Source organism: Pyrus communis, chromosome 14 (genome assembly GCF_963583255.1).
Source record: "Pyrus communis chromosome 14, drPyrComm1.1, whole genome shotgun sequence".
Lineage (NCBI taxonomy): Eukaryota > Viridiplantae > Streptophyta > Magnoliopsida > Rosales > Rosaceae > Pyrus > Pyrus communis.
This window is the reverse complement of record NC_084816.1, coordinates 9,719,699-9,747,015: the sequence shown is the minus strand read 5'-3', so window position 1 is coordinate 9,747,015 and position 27,317 is coordinate 9,719,699. Positions and strand designations below refer to the sequence as shown.

General features: G+C 37.4%; 3 protein-coding genes across 3 annotated transcripts; 2 read left to right on the top strand and 1 right to left on the bottom strand.

The window, feature by feature from the left end:
- Positions 1-4,307: 4,307 nt before the first annotated feature.
- LOC137715214 (magnesium transporter MRS2-11, chloroplastic-like) lies at positions 4,308-9,282 on the top strand. The gene is made up of 14 exons (XM_068454460.1): positions 4,308-4,768; positions 4,874-4,946; positions 5,156-5,226; positions 5,408-5,493; positions 5,584-5,674; positions 6,837-6,905; positions 7,165-7,245; positions 7,342-7,507; positions 7,601-7,646; positions 7,795-7,875; positions 8,324-8,406; positions 8,658-8,701; positions 8,787-8,903; positions 8,985-9,282. Exons 1-13 carry the CDS (start codon positions 4,406-4,408, stop codon positions 8,880-8,882), a joined length of 1,350 nt encoding a protein of 449 aa, XP_068310561.1. The 5' UTR covers positions 4,308-4,405; the 3' UTR covers positions 8,883-8,903; positions 8,985-9,282.
- Positions 9,283-9,463: 181 nt separating this feature from the next.
- On the bottom strand, positions 9,464-12,665 carry LOC137715213 (uncharacterized). Its single transcript, XM_068454459.1, has 4 exons — positions 12,399-12,665; positions 10,851-11,819; positions 10,199-10,246; positions 9,464-10,051 (listed from the first exon to the last, which is right to left on the bottom strand). Exons 1-4 carry the CDS (start codon positions 12,585-12,587, stop codon positions 9,635-9,637), a joined length of 1,623 nt encoding a protein of 540 aa, XP_068310560.1. The 5' UTR covers positions 12,588-12,665; the 3' UTR covers positions 9,464-9,634.
- An 8,637-nt stretch (positions 12,666-21,302) lies between these two features.
- Positions 21,303-25,325, top strand: LOC137715833 (aspartic proteinase 36-like). The gene is made up of 10 exons (XM_068455181.1): positions 21,303-21,726; positions 22,099-22,228; positions 22,354-22,601; positions 22,702-22,929; positions 23,352-23,514; positions 23,718-23,791; positions 23,889-23,985; positions 24,362-24,428; positions 24,572-24,643; positions 24,773-25,325. Exons 1-10 carry the CDS (start codon positions 21,494-21,496, stop codon positions 24,946-24,948), a joined length of 1,488 nt encoding a protein of 495 aa, XP_068311282.1. The 5' UTR covers positions 21,303-21,493; the 3' UTR covers positions 24,949-25,325.
- The last annotated feature ends 1,992 nt before the right edge of the window (positions 25,326-27,317 follow it).

Sequence of the window (27,317 nt, the reverse complement as noted above, 5' to 3'; positions counted from 1 at the left end):
TGAACAAAAAAATTTCACGAACCAGAGTCTACACACCATAGGAAAACAGCTAGATAAAATAGAAAGAGAAATAGATAGACTTTCACATCCCAAACCAACAATTAAGGAGAAACATTTAGTCAACTTCCCATAAGCCTCATCTAGCACAACAGCTTTAAAGACGATCTCCACTAGTTAAAAAAAAAGAAAAGAAAAAAGAATCAAATGTTACAAGAGTTCAAACAGTCAATGTCTTACAACATCCAGATGAATCTTAACCAGAAACAACTTATGTAATATGAGATTCAGAAGACGAGAGTGAAACAAATTCAATCAGAAAAGTAGAAGAAGCTTTTCATAACCTTGAACTAAAACGAATCACAAATAAAAAGTCAATCCAACAACTCTTACCAAGAATTTTGCATCCAAGACAAACACCTCTGAATATTCAATTTGAGGAAAGAAACATCCAGAACCAATTCTCATCTAAGCTGATAAACTCTATGAATAGAACATAGATGGATTATCAGAACAAGAATTTCTAAACAAATTACAACACATCTCCATAGTTGCTAATAGTTATATTACCAACCATAATCTTAGTCAAGCCTAAGTTGGCGACCTTTTGGTCACTGGATTTACAAGAATGCTCATTCTTGGTGGGAAAAACATCTCACTGAACAATCCAAAAACGAAATTAGAAATGCAGTCAAAAGAGATGAAGGAACACATATTTTCGATGAACAGATCGGAAGGGAAGTTCTAGACGCAGTCAACACGTTACTTTTCACAATCATAGAACACTTCATAGGAACATCTAGTAATGTCACCTTAAGAATTCATGACCAACTTAGTAATTTAAGATGCCCAACCCTAAGCAATTTTAGATGGTACAAAGATGTTTTCATGTCTAGAGTCATGCTTAGAGAAGACAGTAATCAACCATTTTGGGAAAAAAATTTTATTAATGATTTGACAAACTTGTTTGCCCATAAAATCATACAAGTTTTAGTCAAAGAAGGTATCATACCATATAATACCCTTACTTATGGAAATATTATTATTATTATCTAGAAGGAAGGATTAAAAATGTATATTGATATGAAAATTACAAAACAAGTCAAAAAAGACAAGTCAATAGCCAAATATGAGTTAGGAACATTTTGCAAACAATATGGATTACCCCCTATTGCTCTTTAAAAAGAATAAATCAGAACCCGACAATAGGTACCCAAGTAAAAGACACCCCAAATACAACAAATACAAATTCAAAAGTAAGAATTTTGAAACAAAGAATTTTTTCAAGAAACCCAAGTCCAGCAAGAAGTGGAAGAGGAAGCCCTCAGGAAAATTCCACTCTAAAAACCAAGAACAAAAAGGAAATTGCTACAAGTGTGGCAAATTCAGTCACTACGCAAACAAATGTAGAGTCAAGAAAACAATCAACCAGCTAAAAATCTTTGAAGAAAAGAAAGCCCAGTTAATCCAAGTCTTAGAATTAAGAGACACAGACCATAGTCAAGCCGAAGATGGTTTAGAGTCTAATTCGTCTTCTTCCACTACTCCTCAAGTAGCCTTTCATCCCCTGACATCAAGATAGGATGCACGGATACTTGCTGTAAGAAAATTTATGTCCTCAATAAACAAGAAGAACAAGAAGATCTTCTTATCGAGTTAATCAGTAAAATAGATGACCCTGAGTTAAAAACATTTTACTTAAAAAAGCTTAAAAAGTTAGTCTCCCAAGAATAGGTGTAGTATCCCACATCGGCCACACGAGGGTCGAGTCCTGGCCTTATATATCCATTCGCAACCTTGTTGGTTACCAAGACGCGTTTTGTGGCGACGGCGCTGGCTTCGGCTGGAGGTACCGGTTCCACAGGAACAAAGCCGTGCGGTAGCCCCCCTTCGGGCGGGGAATGCCAAAGCGGACAATATCTTGGTAGCGGCGGGTTGGGATGTGACAATTTGGTATCAGAGCCGGACTCGTGCTGGTGGTGTGTGACGTTGTCGTTGGCTACGGCCGACGGGGACGTCGGCTCCCTAAGGGGGGTGGATTGTAGTATCCCACATCGGCCACACGAGGGTCGAGTCCTGGCCGTATATATCCATTCGCAACCTTGTTGGTTACCAAGACGCGTTTTGTGGCGACGGCGCTGGCTTCGGCTGGAGGTACCGGTTCCACAGGAACAAAGCCGTGCGGTAGCCCCCCTTCGGGCGGGGAATGCCAAAGCGGACAATATCTTGGTAGCGGCGGGTTGGGATGTGACAATTTGGTATCAGAGCCGGACTCGTGCTGGTGGTGTGTGACGTTGTCGTTGGCTACGGCCGACGGGGACGTCGGCTCCCTAAGGGGGGTGGATTGTAGTATCCCACATCGGCCACACGAGGGTCGAGTCCTGGCCTTATATATCCATTCGCAACCTTGTTGGTTACCAAGACGCGTTTTGTGGCGACGGCGCTGGCTTCGGCTGGAGGTACCGGTTCCACAGGAACAAAGCCGTGCGGTAGCCCCCTTCGGGCGGGGAATGCCAAAGCGGACAATATCTTGGTAGCGGCGGGTTGGGATGTGACAATAGGCCAGTACTAGTCAACCACAAGTAACCCCAAAAATCTATCTTTGTACAACCCTGGAAAGGTTTAGTAAAACTAAGAAAGGAATTACAATAAATGATTTATAAAGAGAAGTCAATAAGATCAAAGAAGAAATTAAGTTTCTAAAATCAGAAAACCTAGAAATTCGTTCGCATCTTAGAAGCATTCAAACACGAGAATTTCTTAGGAATTAGCAGCATTCAATCACCATCAGATGAAGAACAAAATAATCTTCATCTGATCAATAATGAGAATCCAAGTCCCTAAATAATCCAACACAAAACTTAGTATTAGGATTACTACAAAAGATCAAAATCCAGAAATGGTATTCTAAAGTAAAAATAATAATTGAAGATTTCCAGTTATAAATAATTGCCTTAATCGATTCAGGTGCAGATTTAAATTGTATTAAGGAAAGTTTAATTCCTACTAAATATTTCCATAAATCAATGGAAATCCTTAGTGTAGCAAATCAGTGACCAATGCAATTAAAATAAGAAATTTCCAAGGGCACATGTTTGTCAAAACAATGTTTGCTTTAAAACACCATTTGTTCTGATAAAAAACATATCAGACCCAGTCATCTTAGGGCTACCCTTCATAGCTCTATTATATATTTTCAAAGTTCACCACAATCGCATAACCACAAAATGTTAGGACAAAAAAAAATCACATTTGAGTTCTGCACGGAAATAGATTTCAAAAAATTAAGACAACTACAAAAAGATAGTATTTCAAAAACCATCAATCTAGTTACCAAAAAATCACAACAAATTAATTTCTTAAAAGAATAAATTAATTACAAAAGAATTGAAGAACAATTAACAAACAAATCTTTATTACAAAAACATTGACAACTTTCAAAAGAAACTTGTTAATGAAATTTGTTCTGACATTCCCAACGCTTTTTGGCACAGAAAACAACACATTGTTAAACTTCCTTACAATCAAGAGTTTAATGAAAAGAAAATACCAACAAAAGCCAGGCCAATTCAAATGAGTCAATAAGTTATGGAATTTTTGCAAAACAAAAATTGAAGAACTTCTCAATAAAGGAATAATCAGAAAGAGTAAATCACCATGGTCCTGCCCTGCTTTCTATGTCCAGAAAAACGTTGAACTAGAAAGAGGAACACCTATGTTAGTCATTCATTACAAACCTCTTAATGAAGTCTTGGAATTGATATGGTATCCAATTCCTAACAAAAGAGATTTAATTAAAAGACTCAATCAAGCAGTAATATTCTCAAAATTCGACGTGAAGTCTGAATTTTGGCAAATTCAAATTCATGAGGATGATAAATACAAAATAGCATTTGTCAGTTCTTTTGATCATTATGAATGAAATGTAATGTCATTTGGTCTTAAGAATACATCAAATAAATTTCAGAATATCATGAATAAAATATTTAATCAATACAGTCATCCTTCAATCGTTTACATCGTCCGTGTTCTCATTCATCACAATTTGTGGAATAAATTGTTCCTAAGAAATCATGCTGAAATTCGTTGGAAGAGAAACTGAGTCTGAAATTGGTAGAATATCTCACCACTGGACAGAGGTTCAAATGAGGTTCATACGTAGATTTACACTAAACGTTGAGCCGAGCTGCACCGAGCCGAGCCACGACCTGAAGCCGTTGCACCGAGCCGCACCTGAAGCCGCCTCTAATTCATTTTCCAACCATAAAAACAGAATGCTAACGGTAATAATAAAATAACTCAATGAGAATATAATTTAAAAATATCTGCAGAAACCCATTTGCACGTTACAGATATTACCCAAATCCTCCACCCTACATGATCGCAGCCAGAGCTCTGCGACTCTGCAATGGCTCTGACTCCATGGCCGTACCTCCTCCAGCTCCCACTCCACTCCTCGCCCCACTCCGCTCAGCTCTTCTACTCCCAATCGCGAAAGGCCGAGGCCTCTCTCGTCTCTCCAATTCCGGTCAAGCTCTCCGTCTCGGTCTCGCCGAGACCCAAGTGCTTTCGATCGGCCACCGAGGAGGACCGGTACAGTGACCCCGAAACCATCGCCGATGACGAAGCTAGACCCCACGACGAAGTTCTGGTCAACAGCCGACATCGAACGACGGCGGCGGCGGCGGCGGCGAAGAGTAGTGGTTCGGGTAGGGTTGCGATGTCGTCTGCCGGTGATTCTTTGCTCGGAATTCGCGAGCCGGTCTACGAGGTCTGTTGCAAGTCAGTTTTGTAATCTGTTTAAGTGCAATTAAAGAATGTGATTAATGTATTAATCCATATGATTAACCAATAAGATTATTTAATTAATTTATAGGTGGAAGAAGTGAAGGCTAATGGGACGGTATCTGTTAGAAAAATAAACAGACGTCAGCTGCTGAAGTCAAGCGGTGAGTTAGCAAATTTAAACCAGATTATTGTGTGAAAGAACATATAAATAATATCGTTTGTTAAAAAAAAAAAAATGCAAACGCTTTTTATTAATTTTGTAAAAAAGCTATTTACTTTATACTGCTCTTTGAAATTAAACTGCTAACAACATGATGTGGGTTAATTCTAGTGCTGTTTCCGGGTTACGGGTGTTAATTTTCATCCTCAGGTCTTCGTCCGCGTGACATTCGGAGTGTTGATCCTTCATTGTTTCTCACAAATTCGATGCCTTCGTTGCTGGTATGATTCCATCTTCCATTTTTGGTATTTCATGCTAGTTCCTGCAAATTGTAATGCTTTTGTGTGTGTTCTTACCTGTATAAATATTTAAATTTTGGTAAGTAAGAATCATAGATAACTAATTCTTTTTAAATGGCGGAAATTTATCATACTTACGAGCTTCTTTTGATCCGTCTCTTAGGTCCGGGAGCATGCTATTCTGTTGAATCTAGGCTCATTACGCGCAATTGCAATGCAAGAGCGTGTCCTTATATTTGACTACAACAAGTGAGAGAGCAGAACAAGATATTGCATTGACTTCTAGTTTTGCCTTATCGAGTTCAAAGCATAATACTACTGGAAATTTTGCATGTGCAGTACAGGAGGCAGAGCTTTCATAGAAGCATTGTTGCCTCGACTAAACCCCAAAAATATGAATGGAGGACCATCTATGCCATTTGAGCTCGAGGTTAGCATTCTTGTCGCGATTCCTATCTTGCTTCATGCTAAATCACTGTTTTTGCTTTGGAATTTCTGATTTATTAGTGCGTGTTACAAATTTGCAAAAGGTCTGCATGTAGAAACCTTACACAAAGATGATTCCAAGAAATGCTACCCTTTTAATTTTCTTCAATTATAAGGGTTCAGTTCTGGAGGATTTGAAAAAGGTTTCTAGTTTGCCTTATTGCAGTTTTTTAATATGGCTGCCATTTGCATTGAATTGGAGGGCCAAATATATAAGTTTTAATCCTAGTACCGTTCTTTATTTTATGACTGACTTCAAAGATATATTAGTTCTTGATGTGGTATTTTGTAAGTTGGATACCCTTACCTGAAAATTTCTATAAGAAATAAGAATCTAACTTATAGGCAGATCAAATGTAAGGCTGAGATTGTTCAAATGAGAGAGAGTGAGATTCCTCTCCTATGTAACCTGCTGAGCTCATTAGCTCATTGGTGAGAAATGCAATGAACATTCTCGGAAATTCTCTCTGTCATGCTTCTAATTCTTCCCAGAAATCCAAAAGGGGAAATTTCTCCGTTTTTGATCCTATCCTTTTTGAAAGAAAATACAAACACGCATAAATATGTACACACTTTAACAAGCTTGCGGCATGCAGTGAACTACATAAAATACAATTTCAATAACAACTGAACTGAGATTAAAGATAGACAACTTTCCGTTATGGCTTAGGTGCGACTGCTTTGGATTATATCAAATTTCAAAAGGAGGATACACTGTTTGAGTTTAATGTTTCACCGTATCTCCTTTCTCAATAACTTAGAACAAGCTGTAGGTTTTCAATAACAAGGCTTACATCAAGGACCGATTTCTCTGTTACTAATATTCATGTTCCGAAAAGGTTGGCAAGAGGTAAAAAGTGACCTTATTTGTCATCCATATGCCTCTTCTGAGCAGATGTTTGGATTAACCAAGACAAGTCATTGGCATATTGTCATTAAGAATAGGGGGGGCCTTCTATACTTTGTGTAAACTTGAGGGCTTTCTTTGCGTTTATATGATTCATATTCCTTGTCATGCATATACTTCCTAATCTTTTCACCTATTAAGCTTCTGATTCTCAATTTATCAGAGTGCCGAACATATTTTGTGTTTGTGGTACTTTCAGGTTGTTGAAGCAGCATTGCTCTCAAGAATACAGCGTTTGGAACAAAGACTAATGTATTTAGAACCTCGTGTGAGTATGGGCACATAGTGAGTATTTTAATATTTTTTTTTTTCCAAAGGTTCTCTTTTAGGTTCTCTCAGCAGATATCTGCCTTAGAGCTAAATATATCCTCTATGTTCTAGCTTGCAACTGTCATGAAAAAATTAGTAGCTTGCAACCGTCATGAAAAAATCAGTAAATTAAATATCTGCCTTAGAGCTAAATATTTGTTTTTTCAAATGCTGTGGTTCAAGTGAAATCATGTTTAATCTCCTTCAATTGGCTTCAGGTTCAAAAGTTACTTAGTGTTTTGCCGAACCGGTTAACTGCTGACATACTGGAAGAGCTTCGTATTAGCAAGCAAACCTTGGTATAGTTGATCATTTTGGCTTAATGGTAAACCCGTGTTCAGGGGCATTGACAAACATCATTATTAATCTGGTTACCTGTCCTTTGTTGATGAAAGGTTGAATTGGGTTCGAGGGCAGGAGCTTTCAGGCAAGTGCTCTTTGATCTGTTAGAGGATCCCCATGAAATACGCCGTATATGCATTATGGGGAGAAATTGTACACTCAAGAAGATAAATGATGACATGGAATGTTCTGTTCCTTTAGAGAAGCAGATTGCTGAAGGTTAGTTTTAGTGCTGTAATTTACTTGAGCAATGTATAAGTTGCAAATTCAGTCAATGAGTGTGTATCTTTGGTTTGGTTTTGTTATATACAGAAGAGGAGGAAGAAATTGAGATGCTCTTGGAAAATTATCTTCAACGGTAGGTTCCCCTTCACCCCTAATGTTAGCACGAATGGATAGTGATGCATTTTTTCCCTATGCTATAGTACCACTGAGAAGCAGCATGTTTGAAACCTGTGCTATGATGTTCACCATGGAGTTGAACTTAGTGTTTGATGCATTTGCAGGTGTGAATCTTGTCATGGCCAGGCTGAAAGGCTTCTCGATTCTGCTAAAGAAATGGAAGATTCTATAGCTGTCAATTTGAGGTCTGAATGTTTTTGCTGTTTTTTATTTGTTTATAGCTCTAGACATTCCTCCTGGATGCGAAACATTTATTGATCTTGTTGTTTGACAACCACGAAACCACAGAATCTAAAATGTTTAAGCTGTTAGAAAACTGGGCCAACAACGTATATAGATCAGCATCCTGTTCCACGGAAGCCCCGTCCTGCTCATAGAGAGGCAAACATAAATGCAGACAAGAAACAAATAGCTGCAGCCCCATTCCACACACCATACAACCTCACCTTGAGCTGAATTAGTATTAGTTAAAAGTTTCATATATAATCCTGAAACCGAAAAATTCCCTATTATTTCCTGTTCTGTTTGCACTCTCATACTCAAACCGGAATTGAATTGTATTGGATGCTTAAAGGCCGCACTGGGTGCTTTTCAATTATCTAATTGCCAATTTTAACTGATTTCATTTATCAGTTCTCGGAGGCTTGAGGTTAGCAGAGTGGAATTACTACTCCAGGTTGGGACGTTTTGTGTGGCACTTGGCGCTCTGGTTGCAGGTGTGTCCTTAACCTGCTACAAACCCTATCTCTTACCTGTATTAGTTATGTGTAATGCTTCTGGAAATAAGTTTGGGCATTGTGTTGGTACAAATGTTCCAATGGGTTCCGGTTCGATTCTATTCGTTTCCAGTCTGTCCTTGTGCAAAACTTACTACATAACCTACCACATAGGAAATTCTCACGTATTGTGATCATGGCAAGAAGAATCTATCTACGTTATCAGGAGTCTCATTTCCTTCTAATTTCAGGTATATTTGGCATGAACTTGAGGTCCTACCTTGAAGAACATGTGGTACGTAAAATTCCTCGAATTCCCCCTTTCTTCCGGGTTACTACAACTTGGCCTTGGCCATTACTTACTGCTTAATTTGGTGCAGTTCGCATTTTGGTTTACAACAGCAGGGATACTTGTTGGCGCCGTCGTCGGATTTTTTCTTGTCTACTCTTATCTCAGGACACGGAAAATATTGTAAATGTAAAGTGATTCGGTATAGGTAAAATTTTCAATGCTCTATTTCGTTTCGTTAATCCCGTTTGTGTTCTGGAAACTTAATCGCACCTCATTAATTTTACAGGTGATTTCGGAGGTGATGAACATTCAGCTGCCAAACACAATGATACGATTGTACTGTATTTCAATTATTTCATCACTGCTGCTGGTAACAGCGAGTTGAATCCGTTAGGCTTAGCTCCAGTATACGCAACGAGTAGCGATGATTAGTGTTTATGGCGCTGTAATATTTTGGCCAAGCTGGATGCTGGATTGTGTAAGTGCCCACTGCCCACGCCTTGCGGAAGTAAGAAACAAAGAATGTACACCCCAAAGAACGACATATTCACAAATTACAAACATCAATCTTTAAACGAAACCTAGTCTAGTGAAAGTTTGATACATATACCCTTCCATAGAACCGTAAAATTGGATATAACGAAATATTTGATAAGAATGTTTCTAATCAAAGACAAGATGTGCTTCAGAGATGTGCTTCGAAATTTGATCACGATTGAGAAAGACACTAGAGCAGACTACTGGTAAGCACTAATCAAGGTCGCATCCCCGAAACACGAAATGGATTAACAAATGAATATGGAAAACCAACAAAGCTCAATGCTTTGGACAAAAAAGGAAAGAAGGAAAAGGAAGAAGAGAAAAACACAGCTCTATGGTAAAAGAACAAAACAAATTGCATAAAACATGGAAAAGAAAAACACCTGAACCAACTGGTCATGCCTGTTGTGATGAATTTAGTGCACTTTGGGATTCTTTAACAGGTTTTGAAGATTCATCTATGGCTATATTCCCCATTCCCACCTCCATTGCTTCCCTCTCATCCTTCTCCACCTTCTTAGAAATACTCCCGTTGGACGCCTGAGGTTGCACACCAGCCACGGAGGGCTCAAGGAGTCGAGGACCTGCACTGAACCATGAATGACTGAGGCATTGTGCAGCTGTTGGCCTCTTTTCAGGCACAAAATCAAGTATGGGAACTAGAAACTCTGCCATGTCATTTGCATCTTGCTCGCTGAATGCATACTTCTCTGTTAGCACCTTATTAAGAGGCCAGAAACGCAAACGTCGAATATGCTTCAAATCCCCATACCGGTTAAAGAAGTCCCGGGAATACTTGCCACCTAATGCAGTCTGCAAAAGAAACATTTATGAATACCCTTATTTAACCAGATTTATTGTGAAACAGTATAAACTCACATTCTTGATTCTTCAAAGTGGCAGTGTAAGCACTGCATATTAGTTTCACTTCTTTCAGTGAGCAAAGTATCATGGTATTACCTTACGGGGAATTGTTCCAAGAAGTTCCATCATCAGTGCCAGGTGATCCTGAAAAATGAGATTTAAAAGTCAATATAGAACTTAAATTATTTAAAGGAATACAATATATCTGACACCTAGTTTTTCAAATACATCGTAAACTTCCTTGAAATTCGAAGTGTGCAGTCTACTCCCGTCACTCTATGATCAATTAGCTCAATACCCTATTCAAGCAAATCCAGTAATGTCTAAGGCAAAAAATTAACTCTGTGATATTTGATGAATCATACTGGTTAGATGATGCTTACGATGATATCGAAATTTACAAATTTGCAACTACAAGGGCCCCTTTAAAGTGTTGAGTGCATCAGATAAGACAATTTAGGGGGTGGGGAACAATAATGACCGCATAACGATAGAACATACAAAATGGTCCACCATAAGGTGTAAGTTTTAATATTTGAATTGTTGCCTGAACGAAGAAAATATACATGTTCTATGATCTATCTAGGTGGCTATCCATGGAAAGAAATATTTTGGTGAATTCTCAGTATCTGTAAAAATATCCTATTTGGAAAATCAGACAGTGCAGTACTTCAAAAGCGGCAAAGCTTTAAAAATCTAACAAAAATCTTCAGCAATTTCAGAGGAAGAAATCAAGAATTTCACATACCTCATCCCGATCATAATTGTCACCGCTGTGTGGATCAAAAAGAACGTCACCAGTGGCTAGCTCAAAACAAACACAAGCAAAGGACCATAAATCTGCTGGAGTTGAGTATTTCGCTCCAAGAATAACTTCTGGACATCTGTACTGCCTTGTCTGAATATCACTAGTAAACTGCTTATATGTCCAACAAGCATTTCCAAAATCAACCAATTTGCATTTAAGGTCAGCTTCTGTGAATAACTTCTGCCTTGCAGAACGGCTTGCTTTTGCTTCTTGAGTTTCTTCCTTTTCTTCACCCTTTACTGATTCATTACTAACCCCAGAATCCTTCACTTGTTCTTGAACAGAAACCCCATTTGATTGTACTTCATTAATAGAATCTTCCACATCAACTGTTGTGGAATCTGCCTCCATATCCTTCGAAATTTCCCTTCCTTCACAACCTTGAGTTGCCTTCTTAGCCTTTTTACGGATCTTCTTTTTCTGGTTTTTGGTGAGATCTCCGTTTAACTTCTTAATGTCTTTAGAAGCCCCAGAGACAGGCACATTTTTATCTTTGCTGGTTGGAAGGATGAGAGGAGCACCTGATTTCCTAGGATCTTTAGATGGATCAATCATTGACGAAAGCAAAACATTCTCTGGCTTTAGATCAGTGTGTATTATTGAAAGTTGACTATGTAAATAATCCAAACCCACTAATATATGGAAACAAATTTCTTTGACCATGTGCAGTGGAGCCCCTCGGTAGTCATTATACTTAATAAGGGTCAGGAGGTTATCCCCCAGGTACTCAAAAACCAAACAGACGTGCTGTCCATTTGGGCCTGAATGCTTGAAGTGATCCAAAAGCTTCACAACACACTTCTTATTGCCAGGGTCTCCCTCGGCAATCTGTTTGAGAATCTTTATTTCGTCCATCGCAGCTTCAGTGTAATAACGAGAACTCTTTTGAATCTTCAAAGCTACATAACGCTACAAACAATGAATTTCTCATGTTGTTAAAGGTTTGAACAATGAGATTATAGAATGGGTACTCAATTACTTTCGTACACGTGCATAAAAAAATCCGCACACACAACAGGAAAGATAGAGAATCTTCAATCCAAATGCTAATAAAACAACTAAGATAAAGTAACTGTAATAAGAAACTAGCTCAAATTACTAAAGAGTAACCAATGCAATAAATTTATTCAGAAAACGAGATCCTTACTCAACTACGCCCAACTCTTTTCTCTATTTGTATAAGCCAACCAATATAATCTGAGAATTTGAGCCATTCCCTAATATTATTATTATTTTTTTTTTTTTGGTTCTTCTACTCCTCTTGCAAATTACATTCAAAATTTTCTTTTCATTCTCACAATTACCGAATTGGTTCGCTATCAACTAACTGGATTCATCAAAAAATTATGCTTGTTTTCATTGCCTAAACCCTAAATTTCCAAAGAATCATACAGAACACAACATTTCAATTCCTCTACTCTTTTCATTTTCCCTCAGTTTCTCAGTAACCAAACAAGCAGCATTCTTCACAACAAGACAGATACATACCGAGCTCTTTGTGTCCCACGCAAGCCAGACGGTGGAGAAGTGGCCCCACCCGAGCTTGCTCTGCACCACATAGCAGCCATTCTTGAAGGAGTCCCCAATAGAGACGGCGTGGTAGCCTCCCTTCTTGTAATCCTCGGTGCCTTCGTCTTCCGATGTGTAATCGCTGAGCTCGTCCCGGTCATCCGCCATTGGAATTGGGGAATTAGGGTTAACTCTTCACTGAGAAACCCTAGTGAGGCTTCCTGGAACAAAGACCAACAAAGAAAGTTGATTTTTTTTTTTTTTTTTTTTTTTTTTTTTTTTTTGAACACCAACAAAGAAAGTTGATTGAGATGGCAGAACCGCAATTTTGGGGAAAAAAAAAAAAAGAAAAGAAGAAAGGTGGCAGAACAGTAAATTAAATATAAAAAGAAAAAAACTGGGCCTGGCTAGCCCAGACTCTACCCGGCCCAATGTATTTGGGCACCATATTTGTTCATGGTAAGATTTGAACCCGATACATACATAATCCTAATATAAACTTCAACCTCAAGCTTTAGCCCAGACTCTACCCGGCCCAATGTATTTGGGCACCATATTTGTTCATGGTAAGATTTGAACCCGATACATACATAATCCTAATATAAACTTCAACCTCAAGCTTTATTTGATTAAAAACAAAACTAGCAAAATTCCCACGCCATTGTTTGAATGAACCCTAAAAGAGTGCAATTGTGGACCAAACCGAACCTAATTGTAATAACTTGTTTGGTAAGTTTGACTTACATGAAAATCCACCTAACCCGAATCAAACCGCATAAACTGATTTTTAACTATTTTAGCACTTATCACATTTTTTTTATCGGTTGTTAGCGTATGTACTATTATGTTTTTCTCACAGATTGGTGGGTCCTTAACTGTGTTTAAATGGTTTCTTATTAATCAATTCAATACTGTTTACTATTCAGACACACAAAACTGACATATTTACTGACCATTTCCTATACAAACATGTGCCTTACCATTGTATATAAGATTTAGAATTTGTCAACTAACATGCAAGTTGCTCCCTTTGTTTCTCTCAATCGTAGGGATTTGTAGCAGCCAGATTAGACTAATTAGTTTGTCAATCAAAGGGATAACCGTAATTACCCAAACTAAGTAAACTGCAAATCCCCTCTTCTTCTGTTTTCTAAAATGTTTGTTAACTGTGCTGGTAATCCTCTCATATTCCCCAGAAAATGATTATGATTTTGATGATGGCAAGCTAGAAACCTACCAATTAGCACTTAATCAACCCCTTGTAATGTTCCATTTTATCATAACCCTATCTCTTCATAACACATGACCATTTCCGTCAAGATTGGATGCGATATATTACCCCAAATTATACCCCTCCTCCAAATTCAGTTCTCGAACTACGATCGTCACTGGAAGCACCGCCACCGAGCATGGGTGGTGCTGTAAATAGAGCTACTTTATGTATCATGTCATGCGATTTTGATTGTGAGAGCATAAACGGACCTAAGAGCAACTCCATCTCAAGAAAATTGCTTCGGCTAGTAGGCCATCCAATCCCCCAACCTACCCAAAACTACTCCAACCTTGCCCAATCAGCTAGGCTCTAGAGGGCCGGACCAAGAAAATGGGCTATTCTAGCCCAGCCTTGTGACTGAGTTTATCTGACGTTGCCTGGCGTCAGCCACGTGAAGCCTTTTTTTTTTTTTTTCTTTTTTTTTTCTTTTTTCAACCACGCACATGCATTACACACGCAAATATCGGCGAGTGAGCCAACACAAAGACATAGTCGGGGCCCGCATTACAGCGCATAGAGCTCTTCTTGGTTAGGGGCAACGTAGTTGTGTTTGGGACGTTAGATTTCCAGTGGGTATATTTTTGGGCGTTAGATTTCGGACAGTTAAAAAATTTTGAATTCGAAAAGAATGGCTAATACAGGTGCAGATTCTAGTTCGTTAGATATTCCAATCAACGGTCCAGATTTTTCGGGCTTAAAAATTACAATATATATATCAGAAACAATCCTATTATTACTGTTGGGATTACGTGTCAAAATCTGGGCTTTTGGATTAATCATACAATGTAATCCAACAGTCCATATTAATTAGGTAAGATAAAAGTTATAAAAAAATTATTAACAAATACAAAAAAATATCTCCACCAATTATGCAGCAGTGGAGGCGGTTGAATCTCATTTTATGGTTATTAGGTTTTACTATGTGGTCACTTTTGGGCCTTTTCAGGTGGGCTTTGGCTTTTGGGACAAGACACACTTTGTAATTTTTTGTTTTAGGTATTGAAGGGAACCTTTACTCATGTGATGAATGCATAAGTAGTGTCCCATTTGTGCCTACCCTATTTATGAAGCTGTTATTTTATTTCCTCACTCATCTACCGTCTCCGTTTGGACTTTGTAATAAAAATTCCCATTGACCTAAGAAAAACATATGAAATGCTTCTAACATTCAAGGGTTTCTAGAAGATGAACATGGAGTCAAGTTTCGTTCAAGGGTTTCTAGAAGATTAAGATGGAGTCAAGTTTCATTTAAATTTCTGAATTAATTTGTTTAATCAGTAAGTCTCCTCACATCCTTGAAAGGTTGGAAACAATTCAGCAAGTTTCTTCCCCTGGCACTTGACCTTTGGTGTATATATGATGGTTCAACCCACTCTCAGCGAGCCGTGGACGTGTCTGAGACACAGAAGAGCCATATACACAAAGACTAATAAAGGTTCTCCTACTTGAAGAAGTGTCTTCCATGCGAGGTGCTAAAAAGTGACAACCGCTTTAACTTGGATCTTCATGTATTTAGACAACAGACTGTACATTCGAGAATTGGGTGATCTTGGTGATGATAAAACCGCGCAAGCAGATAGATAAGGTGCTTCTCTTAGCACAAGTTACAAAAGTTGCAACTACATTTTACCATAAGAAAGAAACCAAAAGAAATTGACGAAAAAGCAAACGGTGATAGGTTTAGAAATTACATGTGTTTGTTCACATATAATGTCATGTCACACTGCTTGTCACGGCCTGATAATAAAATGCTCGTCCCAGATCGGGCACGAACAGGTTGCTTGCTTGTTCTTCCATTCAGCTCCACAATTATAGCAAAACTGATGTCCACATCTACAAAGACAATAAAGACATGGTAAAAACTACAAGGGTTCATAAAAAACTCATGAAATTATATATATAGCAGCATCCAAAAACAAAAATAAAAAGAAACACGAGTGAAGGCTTTTCTTAGTTTTCTTTGTAAGAAAGCGAGAGAGAGTCGAAATGTCCTTACTAGAGAAAATTGCATTTGCGTCGAGATCTTGGGACACCATGTAAAAAAGTATAACTTTACTAGCAATATTAATGTATTGCCCTAAAATGTTAATCCACATAAGAACTCAAAGGAACTTCCTCGCAAATTGGAATGTGAAAAACAAAGAGCGGTGTTTATGAGAGTAAAAGGGTGTGCGGAAATCACTTCCCCTCTAATCTTGTCTTTTCTTTTCTTGGCTATTCTTTCATATGTAACATTTCAAAGCTTTCTAAATTAAGACAGCTAAAAGAATCACAGATGAAACCTAAAAATTAATCAGATTGGAGGGACTAGAAACGTAAAGCACAAGCACCTGCAAGTGATGTGGTAGCAACCACTATCAAGTTCAACCATATGATTGCACTTTGAACACTGGCGCCAAAGTTTCTTCGACGCAAATGATTTCAACAATTGGTCTTCCACGCAGGAATACGTTTCTGATCTCTGGAAATCGTAGCAGCTCATATCATAGTGCCAAGCAACCTTGCAGTTGATACAGAAATAGTGTTTACATTTCACGCACTTCCTGCCTCCCTCACCAACAAAAGAAGTCTTGGTATTTTCCAAGACCTCCTGTTTCGACATTAGTGCAGAACACCTCGGAAATGGGCAGTAAACCTTCTCCGTAACAGGAATTGAAGACTCCTTGATTCGTTCGATCAAAACATTGGCTAGTTCAGACGACAAGAATGTCTTACAACTATCGACATTCACCTCACACTTACAGTCTTTATGAGGGCATTGTGCCACGAGCCCGCCTTGCAAATTTATTTCGACGTGATGTTTCAAGCAAGGCAAGCAATATTTGTGTTGACAAGTACCAATCGAAAGCATTCGAGCAACATCAATGTCTTCAAAACAAATCAAACAAGTTTCCTTCACACTCATGGCTTTGCTAGTTCGGGCAGGCAGAGGGGTTCTTAGAAGGCGTAGAATCAAATGTATAACGCTGCTTGCAAGACTCCGTGAGTTCGAAACCTATTTGTTATATATTGTCAGTCTTCTCCATCAATTGCAACAATATAACAAAAGCTTCTGTGCTAACCAAAACAGTAAAATTGAAATGATGAAGCTTAATGCTAATTTAAACTAACATATCGGTCAACCAAGTTATCGTCACAGGAAAAAGATGAACCTTTTCAACTTCAAACCGCAAGCTCCGTAGAATTTGAAGAAGAAAAGTTCGTTCGCACAATTTATCAGAGCACAACTCAGAGTAGCTTTCGGTTGCGCGTTCTTGATGGAGAAGAAGCAAGAATTCAACCAAAGAATAAGAATTGCAGAAGATCGTACCGGTTTTGCAGAGAGAGATTGCAAAAGCAGCGTAGAAGTCAGGATCGAAGACACCGATCGGCCATGTACGGCGAAGATACCATATGGAAATGAAGAAAGTAACCTCAACAGTGAAGTTAGAGAGAAAAGTAGAGAGAGGAATTGCTTTCTGCAATTTTTTTTTGGCAAAATTTGCAAGTGATCTCAGTCCAACATGACTTGTTTGGAATTTTTTTTTTAAATATTTAAATGCTTTTTTAATAATAAAAATTTTAAAACCAACTTTTATTAAAAATACAAGTAAATATAAAAAAAATACTTAAATATTTTCTGAAAAATACTATATTATCGATGCATCATGCAAAAAGTACTTCAACCCCATAGACTTCTCTATTGGAATTTGGAACCGACTCAATTGGACAGATTCTAACCACTCTATTGGAACCGACTCAATAATTTTAAACCTCCCAAGTTAACCAAAAAAAATAAATATCTTTCCTCTCAAATTCACCGAAAAAATAAAAATAACTTTCCTCTCAATCTTTTTGACACCTGAAAGCATCTCAAGCATTGATATCTTTACACCCTCACCCCCACGGTCCACACCACAAAACGATCCATGTTGTAGAGGTTATGAAAATAAATGCTCACATATTTTGGCCTAAGATGAAAAGTAAGGAATACTTAAGAATAATAGTATTGTTGTTGCTGCATGATTCATAATGCACTCATTTTACTTTAATAATTCTTCATAGATATAGTTCTATATAAAGAGTATTCCGTGTACGATCACAATACACAACACAGAAAAAAATGAAAGCAATAATATCAATATCCTTTCATTCCCTTCCTTCCCTACAATCCTTTTGTGTTATAGTTACAAAAATAAACATGTATCACGTTGCAACTACTTCGCTCATGTCTCTAGCAAATGTTACCTCTCTAACTTTTGCCTATTTATAACAATCTAAGATTTTGAGAATCTTTCTAGCTAGTTTCGAAATATCAAAATTTCAAAAGATTTTTCAGTATGCTCGGATGATAAAGTAATACATAACATGTAATTATATATTTAAAGAAACACTTTAAAAAATAACTTTGCACTAATTATATAATTACATGTGACGTATTTCGAACACAATGAAAAATCTTACCAAATTTCAACTTCAAATCTTTGAGTTTTGACGAGAGAGAGAGAGAGAGAGAGAGTAGCACGTAAGGTTTGATTATGAGAATAAACCAGAAGGGTTTTCGTGGTACGTCTTTTGGAGTTCTCCACCTTAATCAATTTCACAACAATAATTTAGGTAATTCAAAAACAATTTTTAAGTTTAAGTCTTAAAGTAAGCTGTTTGGTAAGCCCATTTTGCAAAAAATGAACTCAAAAAAAATTTAAGAACAACTCGTTATGATTTGAGATCGCCAAAAGTCAGGTTTTGTGGTTATAATGTGTTCAACTAAAGTCATATGGAATTATCTATTCAACATATTATATATTATTATAGAAATGGCATGAGACTCTCTTAAAAGTGGCACTATTTATAGACTCTTTGATATTAACGTCAATTGTAACATCCCACATCGCCCAGGGGAGTGATTCTTATATGTATATTCTCATTCCTACCTAGCACGAGGCCTTTTGAGAGCTCACTGGCTTCGGGTTCCATGGGAACTCCGAAGTTAAGCGAGTAACGCGCGAGAGCATTCTCAGGATGGGTGACCCATCGGGAAGTTCTCGTGTGAGTTCCCAAAAACAAAACCGTGAGGGTGTGGTCGGAGCCCAAAGCGGACAATATCGTGCTACGGTGGAGTCGGGCCCGGGAAGTGGTCCCGCCCGGGCCGGGATGTGACATCAATTTCCACACCAACATTATAAAATATTGTGTAAAAAAAAAAAAAAGAGATGTAGCCACTTAGTACTACTATATAGTGAGATTCTTCTTTACTTGTAAGTAAGTGATCTTAGGTTCAATTATCGCCAAACGCGAATTTGAACCACATTATTACTAGCGCATTATAAGGCTTAGCCTACTCCCCCACCCCTTTAGTATAAATAATATCGTTTGTTAAAAAAAAAAAAAAAAAAAAAGAGTTCATAGGAAGTCCTACTATTGAGAGATTTCCCTTTGCATAAATGATATTATCAAATGAGAAATAATTAGTTTTCAGCCGTTATTTTTGTTTTTTATTCAATTAGATAACCAAAAATAAAAATTTGATAACTTAAAAAAAAAAAAAAAAAATTGTGTGAGACTAAAAAAAATGTGTGCAAAAATTATCTTTCGATTAATTATCCTTCTTCAAGGGTGTCTGTTTTGTGGCATAGAAAAAGGAATGTCAGGAAGCTTCCTTCTCTATTTCTTGGTTTTTTACACAAAGCAAAGTGACAGTACACATTTGGTGTTCCTTGTTCTTATTTTTTTAATTCTTTAGCACATTCTCGTCTAGGGATAATGTGATGTCCCACAAAATATAAACTCTGTATCACTTTTCCTTTTTCAATGAAATAAGTCTTGATACTTGATTTTCTTTCTAGTTGAAATAATTGACATGCCTTCGATTTGTAGTTTAAATTGCAGCCCTATTTGGTATGAATGTGAAGACTTCGATTGCATCTGCCCGTTAAATTCATTTCAATCTTTAAACGTTTATAGAACGATGAAATTTTGTATTGTATGTTATATGTACATTGATGTTAAAAGTATTAAGTAGTAGTCCTAGTTGAAGTGTCTCAATACTGTATAAACCCAAACCTAATACTTTGTCCATCTAATCTAAATCAATCAACCAATCTTAATTTGTTTTTTTCTTAACTTCATACCATTAAAGTTATGTAAGACTCGTGCTAATTGAAATGGATGGAATTTGCAATAGAATTGTAGCTCACTAGGAGGGTTATATTTAGGTCACTCTTGGCTTAAATTTGTACAAAATTTGCCTCTAGTTACAAGTCAAAATAAATTTATTAAAAAGGATCAGGCTACAACCTCTAGCCTCGTCGTTATTATAACTTTTAGAGTGGGCCTGTGTTTTTAATCTTTGAATCAAATTTCAAAGATCCAGATTGTTTGATGAGGAAGATTAGGTGGAAAAGATCATGAGAGGATTCCTTCCCTAATACCACTAACAATCAAACAAAAAAGAAAAAGAAAAGAACACCCTAATAAAACTTATGGGGGTAGATTAGTCATTTGAGTAAAAAGGAAAAAGAAGAATCCTACTTTTTGTCCTTTTAACAATTAATTGATGAGGAGATATATTGCCAAACGTGGGCTACCTTTAGCTTTAAAAACCGACCATGTAAGGTAAAATGTGAAATAATTGTGCATTGGGTTCCGCTAAAGTTCACAAAAAATGGACTACATGCCATTTCAAAAAGATAATGGAACTTAATTGGCTCTTTTCGAAGAACATTTCTAATGGTTCCTTAAAGGAGTCTGCTGTACCTAAAATGTAGACAAAAGTTAGAAATATTCATCTCTAATCACACTCCCTCACCACACTCCTAGTAGTCATGGATGCGTGTTAAAGAGATAGTGAGGTTGGATACACAAATCATTGATGAAATTACATATTTATGTGATATTAAGGAGGAGGAGGTTAAAAAGTGAAGACATTACAGAAAAAATGACCATATCCCAGAAATGGTGAGGTGAAGTCCATATCCCAAAAATTCTTAAATTTCAGCTAAAATTGACATATCGATTAAATATCGACAAACTGCTATAGGACATTCCATAAAATTTCATTTCAAATTTCCACATTTTGGAGCCAACTTTCATTATTTCTATCGAAGATAATCGATATCAATATGATATATTTATCAATATTTCTACAAATTTACATATCAATGTTTTCACTGCTACTGATATTTTAAACACTACATGTAACAGATTGGGTTGGATGGTGGTGAAGATAAGCTTTCGAGGGAGGTTCGGTTGACGTGTACAAAAACTAGGAGGAGACGAAGGTGAGAATGGTGGCGGATCATGTCGGCAGGCTACAGATACCTTGCACTGTAAAATGCAATGGTTGTTTGGGTCTCTCCCAATATATTACTTGCAAAGTAAGAGAAAGAAAAAAGATGATGAACGTAGGCGCATGCGCATGTGCATGTTTTTGTAGTTCACCAAAACCCGGAAGAAGCACGGAAGATCACCACTTGTGTCACACCGCAAACTCGAGATTTTGTACCTTTGAAAAGTAAAAGTTTACCGCAATTAATAAAACAATACAAACAAACAAATATTTAAATAAATTATTTACCATTTCCACGTTTTCGAAACTTCTCCTCTCTCTCTCTCTCTCACGTCAATTGCCATCTCTCTGTCTCTCTCTATCTCTTGCTTTCTCTCTCAAGACTCTTTCTTTCCTTCCTTTTATTTCTCAAAAACGCACACGGATTATACTTTCTTTCCTTGTTCTCTATTTGTCTGCGGTTAGAATTGGAAGCTCTGAGAGCTCCTGATTAAATCTTGGGTTTTGATACAAATTCTAGTTGTTCCCACCGTAATGGGCCTTCCCGCCGGGATTCTCATCGCCGGAGCCATTCTGATGTCGGCGGCCGTGGTTCTGTGCAGTTTTCCGGCCACCCTCACCCTCGAGAGAGCTTTTCCTTCGAACCACCGAGTGGACCTGAGCCAACTCAGAGCCCGGGACAGAGTCCGGCATGGGAGGAGGCTTCAGTCCTCCAATGGCGTCGCTGATTTCCCTGTTGAGGGAACTTACAACCCCTTCCGCGTTGGGTAATTTGGTCTCCTCCTTTGGCACTTTTAATGGGTTTTTGATGTGGGTTTTCTCTAATTTATGGATTGGTTTGTGTGTTTGATTTGATTTGATTTTGTGGATAATGGGTTGCATTTTTAAGTTGGGTTTCTTTCCTTATAAGTAACAATTAGTTCCCCGCTGTGGTTATTTGTAAACCATCTCTTATTTCTTTATTTGTTTCTTTAAAAGCTGTATAAGTTTAATGCTGATTTTCTTAATTGTTTTCTTCTGCTTTGATTTTTTTCTCTAAAATTCTATGTTCTTAGCAGTAATGGGTATTTATCATCGAAGGCTTTGGAGAATTGTTACTAATTCTGTTGTTTTTTCTCGGAATTTATTTCCCTTTTTAGGCTTTATTATACAAAGCTGCAATTGGGATCTCCTCCAAGAGATTATTATGTGCAGATTGATACCGGAAGTGATGTTTTGTGGGTCAGTTGCGGTTCCTGCAACGGTTGCCCTGAAACAAGTGGGCTCCCGGTAAACTCGCATTTCCTTACTTTCAACATTCCTATCATGGTTTCAATTTTTTTTTTCGAGTTTTTGAAAGCTTAGGAGCCATATTCTGCTACAGTTTTTGAAATGGTTGCTTGTAACTCATACAGATTCAGATCAATTTGTTTGATCCTGGAAGTTCATCAACGTCACAATTCATTTCTTGCTCAGATCGAAGGTGCAGTCTTGGATCTCAATCGGATTCTGTTTGTTCCACACAGAATAACCAGTGTTCGTACACCTTCCAGTATGGAGACGGCAGTGGGACATCAGGCTATTACGTATCAGACTTATTGCACCTTGAGACGATTCTTGAGGGTTCCATGACCCAAAATTCTTCAGCTAATGTTGTCTTTGGGTGAGTTATAATGGGCCTTTCCAAGTTAAATAATTGAATTGTACTCTTTTGTGCATTTTTCTTGAATCTTGAAAGTCATTCTCTAGGATGGTGAAAACAGGTGTAGCACCTTGCAGACTGGAGACTTGACAAAGTCAGACCGAGCTGTTGATGGGATCTTTGGGTTTGGCCAACAGGGTATGTCTGTCATCTCTCAGTTGTCTTCACAAGGAGTAGCACCAAGTGTCTTCTCCCACTGCTTGAGGGGAGACGATACTGGGGGAGGTATATTGGTTATCGGCGAGATTCTGGAACCAAATATAGTCTATAGCCCGCTTGTCCCCTCACAGTACGTTCCTTTCTGTAATTCCACTGCACATCTTACAATATCACCCCGAAGCTAAAAATATTTTGTGGCCTTCTGTTATTTCACAATAGTAATCTGACTCCATTATAGCATATTATGGTTTACCTAAAACCAAACAGTTTTGTTAACACAAATAAATCACCTTCAGAATATTGTTTTGGCATGGAAAAATAGAGCCTTGTGAACAAAAGGGCAGTTCACTTGACCATTTGGAATCCTTTAAAAATTAATTATTCCTGCATGTACTTCTAAACGAAAAATTTAACACGTTGCTCCATTCTGATATGTCAAATATTAGGGACTTATTCTTTTTCATTTTTGTTTCCTGCTATATTCCTGAGAATGAATAACATAAACCTCACTAATGTGTTTTTGACTAACCATTTGGACATTTAATATTTCAGGCCTCATTATAATTTGAATCTGCAGAGCATTTCTGTCAACGGGCAGATATTACCCATTGATTCCGCAGTGTTTGCAACATCAAGCAACCGAGGAACTATAGTCGACTCTGGTACAACTTTGGCATACCTCGCAGCCGAAGCGTATGGCCCTTTTATCACTGCTGTAAGTCTCACTTATGTGATTTCCCATAATTAGTCTGTTTTGGACATCATTCTGGTGCTTCGGGAGAAATAAATGGAAACATCATGCTCTTTGATGTGTTACGCTAGTCAATGTTTATGGTGATGACACTGAGTATTGAATTTCACAAAGTTCGGGTAAATAAAGCTAGAAAATTTTCAATAATATTTTTCCTTGCCATGCAGATAACAACTTCTGTTTCACAATCTGTGAGCCCTGTTGTTTCCAATGGAAATCAATGTTATTTGGTCACCTCAAGGTAAACTTTCTGAATCTGTCATCTCCATTCTTTTCTCATTTTGTGCTTTCTGTTTTGTAATGGTTTTCTCTAACATGTATGTGTATTTTGTGTTCAGTGTCAGTGATATATTTCCTCAAGTTAGTTTTAACTTTGCTGGTGGTGCATCCATGATTTTGAGACCTCAGGACTACCTCATACAGCAGACTTCTGCTGTAAGTTTTCTTTTTAGATATTTCAGTTACTAAGAACTTGCACGGACATTTTGTTTTCTCACAATACTGATGAATAAAGTGAAATGCATCTGCTTCTTCTAGTGGACAGTCTATGTGATGGATTTTCCATTTGCATATGTCTTCCTTGGCTATTCTTCAGTATACATCCTGCTTCATTTCCTTCAACATTTCATTCATTAACAGTTTCTCTCCACTCACTAGCATTTAGAACGAGTAAATATTGGAAAGTAGAAATGGTTTTGAGCTATAAGATTTACACTGTCCATACACTGCTTGTCCTTTATTTATACCTTATGTAAAGCTATAGTCTTGCTGTCTGAATCATTATTTGAGATGGGTAAACTTCTTGTTACAGAGTGGTGCTGCAAGGTGGTGCATTGGTCTTCAAAAAATTCAAGGTTCAGGGATAACGATTTTAGGAGGTATAGACACCAAACTGGAAACTTTTTGTCGACTAATTAATTTTGTGGATTCTGTACTTTGAAAGTTTATACTCTCTTATCGTGAATTCTGTGGTTGGATGTATGTTTAAGAGTTTTTCTTAATGTGATATTCCCCTTGCCAGACCTTGTGCTAAAAGACAAGATTGTTGTCTATGATTTGGGTGGTCAACGAATTGGATGGACTAACTATGACTGTAAGTTTCCGTATCCTACCTGATTTATGCAATCATTCATTCATATCTTTTTTGCACTTACTCTCGAAGCTGTGAGTTAATAAAGCAGACCCAGCGCTAAACTTTGACCCGTTGTATCATCTTTATTAGGTTCAACGTCAGTTAATGTTTCTGCAACGGGTAGAACTGGAAAAAGTGAATATGTCAATGCAGGACAGCTAAGTGACAGCAGTTCTTTGCATAATGATCGCTACGAGCTGATACCAGCATGCATGTTGGCTTTCGTTTTGTTTATCATAACTATACAAGGAAACTTGTTTTTATAGCATACGCTTCCAATATCTGGGGTTATCATATCATTCTTTTTACCACTGTATATCTCTGATCTTGCTGGTTTATATTCATCGGTTTGTGTTTCTTCTGAGATTGTTTTCATCAAACATGTAGAATTTTACAAGTTACCCTCCCGATAGGTTGTAAAATACATTTACATGTAATTGGTTCAATGGGATAGTAGTTTATACGAAACTTCCTTCATGTCATTCCTTATTTGCACCGGTATATGCTTTGGCACAGATTCGCGTTTTTATTCTTTTTACAATTATTATGAAGTGAATTGTAATTACCTAGAATCTTATCAAGATGTTTGAAACTAGATTTTTAAGGAGCTAATGTTAACTAAATGCTAGATTTATTTTCGCAAGGAGTGATCCCTCACATTTGCTTTAACATGTGATATTCAGTTCTTTGACAGTGCTTATCAATTGTGCTCATCTGTTTGCGAGTTTTATGCGCAAGGAAGTAAGACTTTTCAGGTAGCAAAGCTAGCTCTTCGTATCTATGGCATCGTGCAGGTGAACCTCGCTACACAACCAATTGTTACTCTAGCATCTGCATACAGGCTTACACCTTCCTGTTACCCGGCCTACATGAAAAAATTCCGTAGCTCCCTTAGAATTTAAGCCTATCTGGCCTCGTGAAATCATTCATATAGCCGCTGTCGGAGCAGCCGTAACATCCCCCTATTTCCACCCGGCTCCTCAAAAGAGTCCCTTACCCAGATTTGATCCAACAGTTTAAGCTCTGTGACAGCGGACCATTGGACCTGTAGGAGCTCGGAGGAAAATTGATCTACTTCCCCCTGCTGTCCCATTTTTTCAAGTTTCTGGTGATTTGCTAGAGGGTCTGTTTTCCTCCTCTTTTTCCAAAGGAGGAGAAACTTCAAGGCCGGGATTGTTTTTCCTCCTCTCTTCCCAAGGGAGGAGAAACAATCCCAACCATGAACTCCCCGAACATGGAAAAGGAAGTAATGTTGTAATCTTCCTCTTTTCCCCAAAGAGAAGAAACACCCACACTGCCTATATTTCAGCAGTAGAACACATCATCCTTAATGCACAATGCTTAAATTATGCGGCCACAAGAAGTGAAGAGATAAAACTGAAGAGCATTTGAAAATCCACATTTTAAAAGGAAAATTAATGAACAAGGCTTCAAAACTTTGAATTTTAACAAAAAATTATCTAATAACTTTATTTAATGATAAGGACAAGAGGAAAAAAAAAAAAAAAAATTATCAAGCGTGCCTGTAGTCTCTATATCTTCCGACTGCTTCTTTTTCTAGTATTCATCAATTGGGGTCCAAAAATTGCCTTGCCCGAGCAACTCCAATCATGGCTACTCCAATATCTATTTTACAACACTTACCTCTATATTTGTAATTAATATATATATATATATATACATACATATATATATATATACACACACACACACGCACACCCTAGTATCTATTATATATTATGAACATATGAAGCACTAAAGAGTACCTTGTGCAACTTTATTTACCAAGCCACTAGCTTTTATACCTACAAGTTTGATTTACATGATGCACCATTGAGACGAATGCAATGTTCCCAGCATTTTCCATCCACAAAACCACCAGCGCCGTGAGATGCTTTGGAAATTGTATGGTAACCAAAATTTAGCATTTTTAAGTTCACACAGATATTGAAATGATTGAAGACTTGAGATGCTTCTGAAATTGAAGGACATGAAGCGGGGGTACGATCTGGGCTCATATATGTGGGTTCATTAGATTTTATTGATTTCATTTGCGTTATTTTTTTATCCTGCAAAGGGAGAAGGTGAAATTGTAGGTGGAGGAGAAAAGGAAGCTGCATATGGGCGGACAGTAGAAGAAAGTTAAGTAATTAGTGTAGAAAGTTAAGAAATTGAAGAGATACAGAGAAAATTTGATGAGTATCGAAGAAAATTAGAAGAAGAAAATGTGTTTGGAAGGTGAGAATGTGCCAAAAAAATTCAAGTAGGGGAGAGACAAGAATGTAGTACCGTTAAATTTCATAAACAATGTAGTACCGTTAAGTTTCATAAACAATGTAGTATCGTTAAGTTTCATAAATAGTGTAGTAGGTTCATAAACAATATCATAAGTTTCATAAACAGTGCAGTAAGTTTCATAAAAAGTTAGTACCATTAAGTTTCATAAACAGTGTAGTACAGTTAAGTTTCATAAACAGTTTGTATGAGGACTCATAGGTCCACGCGTCAGATTATTTTAATTTTTTTTTTAATATTAAAATTATGTCTTTTTCATTAAAATTTAAGTTCTTTTATCATTTTTATTAAAATTTAAGAGTTTTTCATTACAATTTAAGTTTTTTTTCATTAAATAAGG